This window comes from Gorilla gorilla, chromosome 10, assembly GCF_029281585.2.
Source record: "Gorilla gorilla gorilla isolate KB3781 chromosome 10, NHGRI_mGorGor1-v2.1_pri, whole genome shotgun sequence".
In the NCBI taxonomy this organism is placed as follows: domain Eukaryota; kingdom Metazoa; phylum Chordata; class Mammalia; order Primates; family Hominidae; genus Gorilla; species Gorilla gorilla.
This window is the reverse complement of record NC_073234.2, coordinates 44,773,967-44,787,134: the sequence shown is the minus strand read 5'-3', so window position 1 is coordinate 44,787,134 and position 13,168 is coordinate 44,773,967. Positions and strand designations below refer to the sequence as shown.

General features: G+C 44.4%; 1 protein-coding gene across 10 annotated transcripts in view; it reads left to right on the top strand.

The window, feature by feature from the left end:
- RBMS2 (RNA binding motif single stranded interacting protein 2) overlaps positions 1-13,168 on the top strand; it is a 70,796-nt gene that overhangs the window by 52,849 nt on the left and 4,779 nt on the right. For 9 of the 10 annotated variants that reach the window (XM_063694626.1, XM_063694624.1, XM_055359344.2 and 6 more), the window contains 5 exons: positions 6,834-6,913; positions 7,049-7,158; positions 7,483-7,529; positions 7,709-7,802; positions 12,505-12,582. In XM_063694626.1, the coding sequence (XP_063550696.1) occupies positions 6,834-6,913; positions 7,049-7,158; positions 7,483-7,529; positions 7,709-7,802; positions 12,505-12,582 (409 nt within the window). The remainder of the gene's footprint in view (positions 1-6,833; positions 6,914-7,048; positions 7,159-7,482; positions 7,530-7,708; positions 7,803-12,504; positions 12,583-13,168) is intronic. The other variant, XR_010129486.1, reaches the window with a different exon arrangement.

Sequence of the window (13,168 nt, the reverse complement as noted above, 5' to 3'; positions counted from 1 at the left end):
ACCTACACACTCATTTCCTGTTACGTATTGGTTTTCTTACGGTATTTGCTTTTGTCATACCAACTATCTAAACCCAGCTTTGTGAAAATATGATGTTATCTATCAAAAGGATTGTAGGGGGAACTAGTGTTGAAGCAGTGTACAATTTTGAGTTAGTAGTGCACACATTCTCCAACAGATATTGCTGTTTTTCTTCAAAGAGTTAAAATAACCCTCGTTGTGACCCTCTGAGTTCACCACAGCCACCCACAGTGCCTGAGAGCACAGTTTAGGAACTGTGGCTTTGGAGACTTTTGAAAAACTATGAAATCTCTTGTATGTTTCTATGTTAATGTCTACAAGTTTTCTTCATATATTCAGATTCATGCAAAGTATGATTTCCAGCAAATTATAAATATTGGCATTTAAAATAAAACTGTTACTTCGTTTAAAAATGTATTCAAATGAGATCTAAATATCATAGCAATCTGATACACAAATCATTCATTTAAAAAATACCTGACTTTGGCCGGACTCCGTGACTCACGCCTATAATCCTAGCACTTTGGGAGGCCGAGGCGGGCGGATCATGAGGTCAGGAGATCGAGATCATCCTGGCTAACACGGTGAAACCCCGTCTCTACTAAAAATACAAAAAAATTAGCTGGGCGTGGTGGCGGGGGCCTGTAGTCCCAGCTTACCCTGAAGGCTGATGCTGGAGAATGGTGTGAACCCGGGAGGCAGAGCTTGCAGTGAGCCCAGATCGCACCAGGGCGCTTCAGCCTGGGCGACATGCACTTCAGCCTGGGCAACAGAGTGAGACTCGTCTCAAAAAAAAAACCCGACTTTGGGAGGCTGAGGCGGGCAGATCACTTGAGCTCAGGAGTTCAAGACCAGCCTGGGCAACATGTGAAACCCCATCCCTACAAAAACAAAACAAACAAAAAATTAGCTGAGCATGGTGGCACGTGCCTATAGTTCCAGCTACCTGGGAGGCTAAGGTGGGAGGATCACCTGAGCCCAGGAGGTCAAAACTGCAGTCAACCATGATCACACCACTGCACTCTGGCCTGGGCTACAGAGTGAGACCCTGTCTCAATAAATAAATCAATACAGGAATATGGGTAGGGCTGGAGGCAGATGGGGTGGGTCTTGCCCTGGGGATGGAACTATGGGCCCATAGGACCCCCAGCCACTTCCTAGTCCCCCTTACCCCTACACGCCCCCTCAAAAAAAAAGGACTATTTTTTTTTTTTAATTTAAATACAGTAGTCTCGGCCAGGCATGGTGGCTCACGCCTGTAATCCCAACACTTTGGGAAGCCAAGGCAGGCGGATCACCTGAGGTCGGGAGTTCGAGACCAGCCTGACCAACGTGGAAAAACCCCGTCTCTACTAAAAATGCAAAATTAGCTGGGCATGGTGGCGCATGCCTGTAATCCCAGCTACTCAGGAGGCTGAGGCAGGAGAATCATTTGAACCTGGGAGGCGGAGGTTATGGTGAGCTGAGATCACGCCATTGCACTCCAGCCTGGGCGACAGGAGCAAAACTCCATCTCAAAAAAAAAAATAGAATGGTCCCCCCTTATTTATGGTTTTACTTTCTATGGTTTCAGTTACCCACAGTCAACTGAAAATATTAAATGGAAAAGTCCAGAAATAGTTACAAAGTTTTTAAATTGTATGCCATTCTGAGTAGCATGATTAAATTTCAGGCTGGGCTCGGTGGCTCACGCCTGTAATCCCAACACTTTGGGAGGCTGAGGCGAGCAGATCACTTGAAATCAGGAGGTCAAGACCAGCCTGGTCAACATGGTAAAACCCCATCTCCATTAAAAATACAAAGCTAGCCAGGAGTGGTAGTGTGCACCTGTAGTCCCAGGTACTCGGGAGGCTGAGGCAGTAGAATTGCTTGAACCTGAGAGGCAGAGGTTGCAGTGAGCCGAGATCACACCACTGCACTCTAACATGAGTGACACAGTGAGATTCTGTCTCAAAAACATAAATAAAAAATTTCATGTTGTCCGCTCCATCCCACCCTTTGTCCAAAGTATCCACACTGCAAATGCTACCCACCCATTAGTCACTTAGTAGCCATTGTGGCCATCAGATGAAAAAGCATAGTATATCTAGGGTTTGGTACTATCCATGGTTTCAGGCATCCACTAGGGGACTTGGAATGTATCTCCTGAGGATAAGGGGGGACTACTATAGTCATAAATCTCATATCATTCTTATATTCCTTTTTTCTTCTTGATCTTGTGTTTCTATTCCATTTATAGAATTTTGTTTCTATTCCATTTCTCTATAGAATTGTATTCTAGTGTAAAATATTTTTATAAAGTCTTTATGGATCATCTTGTCATACTTCTCTGCAACAAAAATATGTATATAAATTAAAAATTTTGGCCAGGCATGGTGGCTCATGCCTGTATAATCCCAGCACTTTGGGAGGCTGAGGTGGGCGGATCACTTGAGGTCAGGAATTTGAGACCAGCCTGGCCAAAATGGTGAAACCCCGTCTCTACTAAAAATATAAAAATTAGCTAGATGTGTTGGTGGGCATCTGTAATTCCAGCTACTTAGGAGGCTGAGGTGAGAGAATCACTTGAACCTGGGAGATGGAGGTTGCAGTGAGCTGAGATCACACCACTGCACTCCAGCCTGGATGACAGAGTGAGATTCCAAAAAAAAAAAAAAAAAAAAAAGTTATCTTTACAATGATGAGCTCACAATTGCCCAGACAACATAAATATATTAAAATGTTCATACAAGGCCAGGGGCAGTGGCTCACGCCTGTAATCCCAGCACTTTGGGAGGCCAAGGTGGGTGGATCACCTGAGGTCAGGAGTTCGAGACCAGCCTGGTCAACTCGGTGAAACCTTGTCTCTACTAAAAGTACAAAAATTAGCTGGGCGGGCGCCTGTAATCCCAGCTACTGTAATCCCAGCTACTGTAATCCCAGCTACTCAGGAGTCTGAGGCAAGAGAATCATTTGAACCCAGGAGGTGGAAGTTGCAGTGAGTCGAGATCGCACCACTGCACTCCAGCCTGGACAACAAGAGCGAAACTCCATCTCAAAAATAATAATAATAAATAAAATAAAATAAAATGTTCATACAAAATTATTATTATTATTATTATTATTATTATTATTATTATTATCATTGAGACAGGGTCTCACTCGGTTGTGCAGGCTAGAGTGCAGTGGTACGATCCTGGCTCACTACAGCCTTGACCTTCTGGGCTCAAGTGATCCTTACACCTCCGCTTCCTGAGTATCTGGAACTACAGGCCCCCCACCACCATGCCCAGCTAATTTTTTGGTGGGGGGATGGTGGGGGCAGCAAATTTTTTAATTTTTTAATTTTTTTTTTGGAGATGGAGTTTCACTCTGTCGCCCAGGCTGGATTGCAGTGGTGCAATCTTGGCTCATGGCAACCTCTGCCTCCCAGGTTCAAGCAATTCTCCTGCCTCAACCTCCCAAGTAGCTGGGACCACTGGCACATGCCGCCACGCCTGGCTAATTTTTTGTATTTTAGTAGAGACTGGGTTTTACCATGTTGCCCAGGCTGGTCTCGAACTCCTGAGCTGAGCTCAGGCAATCCGCCTGCCTCGGCCTCCCAGAGTGCTAGGATTACAGGCGTGAGCCACTGGACCCGGCCTAATTTTTTAATTTTTTTGTAGAGTTGGAGTCTCACTGTTTTGCCCAAGCTGGTCTTGAACGCCTGGGCTCAAGCAGTCCTCCTGCCTCAGCCTTTCAAAGTGCTGGGATTTAGGCATGAGCTACTGTGCCTGGCCCAAATTTTTTTTTTATTTTTTTGAGATGGCGTCTCGCTCTGTTGCCCAGGCTGGATTACAGTGGTGTGATCTCAGCTCACTGTAAACTCCGCCTCCCGGGTTCAGGCGATTCTTGTGCCTCAGCCTCCCAAGTAGCTGGGATTACAGGTGCATGCCACCATGCCCAGCTAATTTTTGTATTTTTAGTAGAGACAGGGTTTCACCAGGTTGGCCAGGCTGGTCTCAAACTCCTGGCCTCAAGTGACCCACCCACCTCGGTTTCCCAAAGTGCTGGGATTACACAGGTGAGCCACCGCACCTGGCCAAATTATTTTATAGAAGTAAATTTTATTGCATATACAGAAGCATCTATGACATGGATAGGTTTTGTTTGTTTAGATTTTTCTAATTAGGACAGGTAAGCATAAATTAATATTGTTTATTACTGTAACAAGGGAGAGTTTAATGCCAGTTCTGTTTCTGCTTTTTGTTTTCATGCTGAGAAACCTTGTTCTCATAAATAAGTAGATGGGAGTGGAAAGGATTTTGTTAAAACAGGAATTTAAAAAATTTCTTCTGGCCAGGTGTGGTGGCTTGTGCCTGTAATCCCAGCACTTTGGGAGGCCGAAGCAGGCGGACCACTTGAGGCCAGAAGTTTGAGACCAGCCTGGACAACATGGTGAAACCCCATCTCTACTAAAAATACAGCAATTAGCCAGGCGTGGTGGCTCATGCCTGTAATCCCAGCTACTTGGGAGCTGAGGTAGGAGAATCGTTTGAACCTGGGAGGAGGAGGTTGCAGTGAGCCGAGATTGCACCACTGTACTCCAGCCTGGGCAACAGAGCGAGACTCCATCTAAAAAAACAAACAAAAAAATCCTTCTGAATTATATGCCAAGAACCAAGGTGTTCTGTCATCAAAATTGATTTTTTATGTGTGAATTGACAACTTGCTAAAGTCCCCCAACTTTGTTGTTTCTAAAGAATTGGAAACCATTTGAGAGGAGCTATTGCAAGAGGGGACTTCAGCCTTGATCATTAGCCGTCAGGAGCTCTCCCTCAGGAAGATCAGATTTAACAGTTTTTGAGAAACTTGAGATTCTGAAATGCTCCACGGTCTGCTTACCCTTTGGAAAGACTGTAAGGGGTAGAAGTACCCAACAGAAGACCACAGCTCTACGATACCTAATGTGTGGTTTTCTCTAAAAGGCTCAATTTGAGGACTTTTAAAAATATCTTCTTTTGGCTGGGTGTGGTGGCTCATGCCTGTAATCCCAGCACTTTGGGAGGATGAGGTGGGCGGATCACGAGGTCAGGAGATGGAGACCATTCTGGCTAACAGGGTGAAACCCCGTCTCTACTAAAAATACCAAAAAAAATTAGCCGGGTGTGGTGGTGGGCGCCTGTAGTCCCAGCTTACTTGGGAGGCTGAGGCAGGAGAATGGTGTGAACCCAGGAGGCAGAGCTTGCAGTGAGCCGAGATCGTGCCACTGCACTCCAGCCTGGGCAACAGAGCGAGACTCAGTCTCAAAAAAAAAAAAAAAAAATCTTTTATAGGAATGGTTCATATTTCTGGTGGTCATTGGCACAGAAAATGTGAGTCTTACTTTAAATATGGGGAAATAGATTAAATATACTGAATTAATTTAAATATGGAAATAGGTGAAAATACTGTTCCTTGTTCTATATAGTCCCTTATAATTTGTAGAACACATTTATATACATTATCTCCTTTGATCTACACAACACCATGTGGTAGGGTAGATGGATGTTATCTCTAAAGCACAAATAAGGAGTGGATCAGAGGGGTTTTTTTGTTTTGTTTTGTTTTTTGTTGTTGTTTTTGAGACGGAGTCTTGCTCTGTCGCCTAGGCTGGAGTGCAGTGGCGTGATCTCAGCTCACTGCAGCCTCTGCTTCCCAGGTTCAAGCAATTCTTCTCCCTCAGCCTCCCGAGTAGCTGGGACTACTGGCATGCACCACCACACTCAGCTAATTTTTTTTGTATTTTTAGTAGAGACGGGGTTTCACCATGTTGGCCAGGATGGTCTTGATCTCCTGACCTCGTGATCCGCCCACCTCAGCCTCCCAAAGTGCTGGGATTACAGGCATGAACGACCGAGCCTGGCCATTTTTTTTTTTTTTAACACAGATTCTCGCCCTGTTGCCCAGGCTGGAGTGCAATGGCGTGATTTCGACTCACTACAACCTCTGCCTCCCAGGTTCAAGCGATTCTCTCACCTCTGCCTCCCGAGTAGCTGGGACTACAGGCAAGTGCCACCACTCCCGGCTAATTTTTGTATTTTTAGTAGAGATGGGGTTTCTCCATGTTGTCCAGGCTGGCCTCAAACTCCTGACCTCAAGTGATCCGCCTGCCTCAGCCTCCAAAGTGCTGGGATTACAGGCGTGAGCCACCGCACCCGGCGGATCAGAGGGTTTTTGTGAGTGTCCTAACTCACAGAGCTCTGGGTGGCGAAATGGTGCTGGAATCTCAGTCTTCTGATTCCTTATTTCTCTTTCTCCAACAAGAAACTAACTCAGTAGACTCCAACATTCCTTTTTCTATCACTATGGGCCATGAACTCTTTCTTATTGCTTTTTCCTTCCACAGATTCATGAAATATTAATGATATTATCAATAGCTAATTAGACCTTGACCTTAATTACAACAAGGAGCAAAAAATAAATATTGGCAAATTCTTAGCTTGTACAATTTGATCAAATTAAAGGAACAATTTTCATTCAGAATTTTCTAATAAAAAATAATGGTAACAACCTCTATTTCTTGTATTCTTATTTATATGGCAGACACAAGAGAGGGCCCATGTTAATAGTCTGAAGACTGCCATTATTCCTATGAGGATCCCATACAGGGACCAGTTGAAAGAACCTTCATTACAAGCTGGGGTTACCTCTTCAACAACCTTGAATTTGTGTGGCAGACACTCTGTGTTTCTGTAGTCATAACATTTGGAGCAGTTGTGGGGCTGGGAACTTAGAGCTTTGCTTTCTCTTTCAATGTGTGGAGAGCACAGATCCTGGAGAAGCTAGAGCCTAACCCCTCTTATGCTCCTTAGGATGGAGTCCACAGAGAAGTGTGAAGCCATCATCACCCACTTTAATGGAAAATATATTAAGACACCCCCTGGAGTACCAGGTGAGGCATCTGGGGCTCAGGCTGAGAGGGCCACAGGTTGTTACTTCCAGTGAAAATTCTGGAGCAGCTTTGCATGAGTGTGCCTGGGCCACATGAGGTGGGACTCAGCTGCCCATCTGCCTTCTCTCTCGGCAGCCCCATCCGATCCCTTGCTTTGCAAATTTGCTGATGGCGGGCCAAAGAAACGACAGAACCAAGGAAAATTTGTGCAAAATGGACGGGCTTGGCCAAGGAATGGAGACATGGTAAGAGGACCTCTGAGGAGACAGGAGTACTAATGACATTAAAGTGGAATGGAAATGATCATGGCATGATTTCTGTGAGCTTAGGTGGAAAGCTTGAGAGCTACAGTACGTAATTGAGAAATGCTGGCTGTGAACATACTGCCAGTTTGTTCTCGAGTGTGGCTTTGTGGCCTGCACAATCAGAAAAACTCTGAAACAGCTGTAGTGGGACTTGTCCAGGCTTTAATTTGTTAAACCAAAACATTCCCAGCCTTGGACATTCTGGGCCAGCTCCTATTCTCACTCAAGGGCTCACAATATGAACACTGTGTTCTTTCTTTATAGGGCGTCATGGCCTTGACCTATGACCCCACCACAGCTCTTCAGAATGGGTAAGGTTTTATACAATCAAGCCACCTGAAAATGATAATGGCCTGTGTCCAGACACTCAAATGCTTCATCTTGATTCTCTCTATTTGAAAGTCAAGGGAACGTTGGCTGTGCCTATCAGTTGGGACCCTTCCCTTGTGGTTTCCTGTGACTCAGTACTGATTGAGGTTCCTTCCCACAGGTTTTACCCAGCCCCTTATAACATCACCCCCAACAGGATGCTTGCTCAGTCTGCACTCTCCCCATACCTTTCCTCTCCTGTGTCTTCGTATCAGGTATGTTCATGCCTGAAAAATGGTGTGGTGGTTTTCCCTACTACTGTGCTTTAAGTGAAGTAATATAAGGCTAGGAACTACTTGTTTTTTGTTTTTCCTTTTAATCATATTACACACAATTTTACATAACAGCGTAAAAGATGATCTGTGCGTGTGGTCATATATATGGTATACAGTTTTAATAGTGTCCTCTTACTCCCCCTCCACCACCTCCACAAGTAAACTCATGTTAATGTCCTACTGTGTAGCATTTGTCATATTTTTTCATATGAATATACACATATGTATAGCATTTGGGGAGTTGTTTATTTTACAAAAATTGGACCAGATTAAATATATTTTTACATTCACTCATCTCACTTAACAGTATCCTACACCAGTGATTCTCAAAGTGTGGTCCCTGAACAAGCAGCATCAGCATCATCTGAGAATTTTTAGAAACAGAAATTTTGGACTACCCTCCAAATCTACTGAATTACAAACTCTGAGGATGGGGCCCAGTGATCTGGGCTTTTGTTTGTTTGTTTGTTTGTTTGTTTTAAGAGGGCATCTCCCTCTGTTGCCCAGGCTGGAATGCAGTGGTGCAATCTCGGCTCACTGCAATCTCCGCCTCCTAGGTTCAGGTGATTCTCCTGTTTTAGCCTCCAGAGTACCTGGGATTACAGGCATGCGCCACCACGCCCAGCTAATTTTTGTTTTTTTTAGTAGAGACGGGGTTTCACCATGTTGGCCAGACTGGTCTCAAACTCCTGACCTCAGGTGATCCGCCCGCCTCAGCCTCCCAAAGTGCTGCACCACGCCCAGCCGTGATCTGGGTTTTAACAAGCCCTCCAGGTGATTCTGTTGCAGCTAATGTTGAGATCCTCTGCTCTAATTTTATCTTTTTTAGTGGTTGCATTATATTTCATGCTGCAGATATGCCAGAATTCTTTAGCTATACCCAATGGGGGCATTCACTTAGATTCATTTTTTTGCTGCTATCAATAATGCTCCACTAAACACCCTTGTGCTATATTTTTATATATGAATGCTTCTATTTCTGGGGGCTAGAGTCCCAGGAGTTGGATTGCTAGGTTGAATGCCGTATGGATTTTCAGTTTTATAGATGTTGCCAGATTGCTTTCCACAAAGGCTGTGTCACCTCACATTTCTACCAGCCATGTATGAAAGTACCCATTTCCCTCCAGGCATAGGTGCTACTGCTCTTTTAAAATTGTTCCTGTCTTGCTGGGCACGGTGGCTCATACCTGTAATCCCAGCACTTTGGGAGGCCGAGGCAGGTGGATCACCTGAGGTCAGGAGTTCGAGACCAGCCTGGCCAACATGGTGAAACCTAGTCTTTACTAAAAACACATAAATTAGCTGGGCATGGTGGCGGGCGCCTGTAATCCCAGCTACTTGGGAGGCTGAGGCCACAGAATTGCTTGAACCCAGCAGGCAGAGGTTGCAGTGAGCCGAGATCGCGCCACTACACTCTAGCCTGGGCGACAAGAGTGAAACTCTGTCTCAAAAAAAAAAAAAAAAAAAAAATTGTTCCTGTCTTGATGAATGTAAAGTACATTGTTATTTTAATTTGCATGTCCCTTACTATAGGTGAATTTAACCATTTCATTTGTCATATTTTGATTGGCTTCTCTCTGATTGCTATTCATATGCTTTGTCCATGTTTCTATTTGGTTATTTGTTCTTTTCCCATCAACTTATAAAAACTCCATGTAAGTATTAATCTTCTAAATGTTATCTTTGTTACAAATTTTTTTCCAATTTTATTTTTTGGCTGTTGAATTTGTGGTCCTCAAACTTTAGCGATGTATCAGAATCATGTGGAAAGCTTATTGAAAACTGGATTGCTGGGCATCACACCCAGTTTCTGGTTCAGTAAGACGGGTGGAAGGCAAGAATTTGCATGTCCAACAAGTTCCCAGGTGATGCTGCTGCCACTGCTGCTGGTCCAGGGACATAGTGTGGGAATCACTAGTTTTTGCCATATAAAAGTTTAAGATTTGGCCAGGTGTGATGGCTCATGCCTGAAATCCCAGCAGTTTGGGAGGCAGAGGCAGGCAGATCACTTGAGCTCAGGAGTTCGAGACCAGCCTGGGCAACACGGCAAAACCCCTGTCCCTACAAAAAATACAAAAATTAGCCAGGCGAGGTGGTGCGTGCCTGTAATCCCAGTAACTCAGGAGGCTGAGGTGGGAGAATTGCTTGAGCCTGGAGATTGAGGTTTCAGTGAGCTGTGATCGCGCCACTGTACTCCATCCTGTGCAACAGAGCAAGACCATGTCTCAAAAAAAAAAAAAAAGTTTAAAATTTGTATATAGTTAAATTTGTCTTTTTCTTTTATAAATAACTTTTGAGGCCAGGCATGGTGGCTCATGCCTGTAATCCCAGCACTTTGGGAGGTCGAGGAGGGCGGATCACAAGGTCAGGAGATTGAGACCATCCAGACTAACACAGTGAAACCCCGTCTCTACTAAAAATACAAAAAATTAGCCGGGCATGGTGGTGGGCACCTGTAGTCCCAGCTGCTGGGGAGGCTGAGGCAGGAGAATGGCGTGAACCTGGGAGGTGGAGCTTGCAGTAAGCTGAGATCGCGCCACTGCACTCCAGCCTGGGCGACAGAGTGAGACTCTGTCTCAAAAAATAAATAAATAAATAACTTTTGAACTTCTTGTCTTTTTTTTTTTTTTTTTTTTTTTGTGACCGAGTTTCGCTCTTGTTGCCCAGGCTGGAGTACGATGGACCAATCTCAGCTCACTGCAACCTCTGCCTCCTGGGTTCAAGTGATTCTCCTGCCTCAGCCTCCCAAGTAGCTGGGATTACAGGCATATGCCACCATGCCTGGGTAATTTTGTATGTTTAGTAGAGATGGGGTTTCTCTGTGTTGGTCAGGCTGGTCTCAAACTCCCAACCTCAGGTGATCCACCCACCTCGGCCTCCCAAAGTGCTGGGATTACAGGCGTGAGCCACTGCGCCCGGCTAAATTTCTTGTCTTAATTTGAAAAAGTATTCTCTGTCTCTATACTGTGTATCTGGTCTCTAAGATTTTATGTTTTACATTTACATTTAAATGTGTAATCATCAGGAATTTATCTTTGCGTATGGCATAAGATAGGAGTCTGTTTTCTTTCAGAGTGTTAACCAGTTGGCCTAGCACCAAATTATTAAATAATCTAACTTTTTGGATTATTTAATCCAATACTGGATTATTTCAAATCCAATTTTAATTGAAATGTCCTTGCAACCCATTATATACTTCTGTGTCTATGGATTTGCCTATTCTGGATATAATAGGCAAAGCTCAGAAAATTGTATGATTGTGTGATTACACATAAGTAAAATCATACAATATGATTTTTTTGCGTCTGGCTTCTTAGTATGTTTTCAAGATGTATCCATGTTGTAGCATTTATCAGTACTTCGTTCTTTTTATAGCTGAATAATATTCCATTATATGGCTATACCACATTTTGTTTATCCAGTTATCAATTGGTCATCATTTAAGTTGTTTCCTTTTGGCCATTATGAATAATACTGCTATAAACATTGATATACAAGTTTTTGTGTGGACATATGTTTTCATTTCACTTGGGTATATACCTAGGAGTGGAATTGCTGGGCTACAGAGTAACTCTATATTTAACTTTTTGAGGAACTGCCAAAGCATTTTCCAGAGTAGCTGCACCATTTTACATTCCCACCAGTGGCAGTGTAAAACACTTGCTAGTCTATCCTTTTAATTGTAGTCATGCTGGCCTGGCACTGTGGCTCATACCTGTAATCCCAGCACTGTGGGAGGCTGAGGTGGGCGGATCACTTGAGCTGAGGAGTTCAAGACTAGCCTGGGCAACATGGCGAAACCCCGTCTCTACAAAAAATACAAAAAGTAGCCAGGTGTGGGCCGGGCACGGTGGCTCACGCCTGTAATCCCAGCACTTTGGGAGGCCGAGGCGGGCATATCGCGAGGTCAGGAGATTGAGACCATCCTGGCTAACACAGTGAAACCCTGTCTCTACTGAAAATACAAAAACAAAATTAGCCGGGCATGGTGGCGGGCACCTGTAGTCCCAGCTACTCAGGAGGCTGAGGTGGGAGAATGGCGTGAACCCGGGAGGCGGAGCTTGCAGTGAGCTGAGATCCTGCCACTATACTCCAGCCTGGGTGACAGAGCAAGATCCTGTCTCAAAAAAAAAAAGTAGCCAGGTGTGGTGGCGCACACCTGTAGTCCCGCTACTGCACTCCAGCCTGGGCAACAGAGCAAGACCCTGTCTCAAAAAATAGAAATAATAATTGTAGCCATCCTAACAGGTATGAAGTGGTATACCATTGTGGTTTTGATTTGCATTTGAACCTCTTTCATGTACTCATTGGCTATTTGTATATCTTCTTAGACAGATATCTTTCCAAACCCTTTTTTTTTTTTTACTAATTTTTTTAGTGACAGGGTCTCACTCTGTCACCCAGGCTGGAGTGCAGTGTCAGAATCATAGCTCACTATAATTTTGAACTCCTTTTTGCCCTTTTTTAAACTGGATTATTTATTGAGTTTTAAGAATTGCTAATATTTTAAAAACAGTTTTTCTTAATGTTTCTATTTTGAGTGGGGCATTCAAACTTTGCTGAGCTTTGTTGAACATTATTAGATCCGTGGGCTGAATAATAGTTTCCAGGCAATTAACATTTTTGTTTTTGCTTGTTTTAGAGAGTGACTCAGACATCTCCTCTACAAGTACCTAACCCATCCTGGATGCACCACCATTCATACCTCATGCAGCCTTCAGTGAGTGTTCAGAAGTGGGCAGAAGCCAAACAGGCAATTTGATGTAAAGAAAAAACTGGCCGGGCACTGTGGCTCACGCCTGTAATCCCAGCACTTTGGGAGGCCAAGGCAGGCAAATCACCTGAGGTCAGGAGTTCGAGACCAGCCTGGCCAACATGACGAAACCCCGTCTCTACTAAAAATGCCAAAAATTAGCCAGGCTTAGTGGCGGGTGCCTGTAATCCCAGCTACTCAGGAGGCTGATACAGGAGAATCGCTTAAATCCGGGAGGCAGAGGTTGCAGTGAGCTGAGATCGTGCCATTGCACTCCAGTCTGGGCAATAAGAGTGAAACTCCGTTTCAAAAAAAAAAAAAAGGCCTTTGATGCCAGGAGATGTGGTTGTGAGTTCTGGCTCAGACCCTTGTGCAACCCAGCAGTAAGACCTAAGCTTGTTATTCTTAGACAAGGGTCCTTCCACACTGACAGGCAGAGTTCCTATTCTTGTTGCATAGTTGGGTTGCTGCTCACTTACCATTTCCCAGGATTCTTAAATGTCTGTCTCCAGTGGTCCTGACAGCCACCAATCACTGCTTTAGGCAGCCTCAC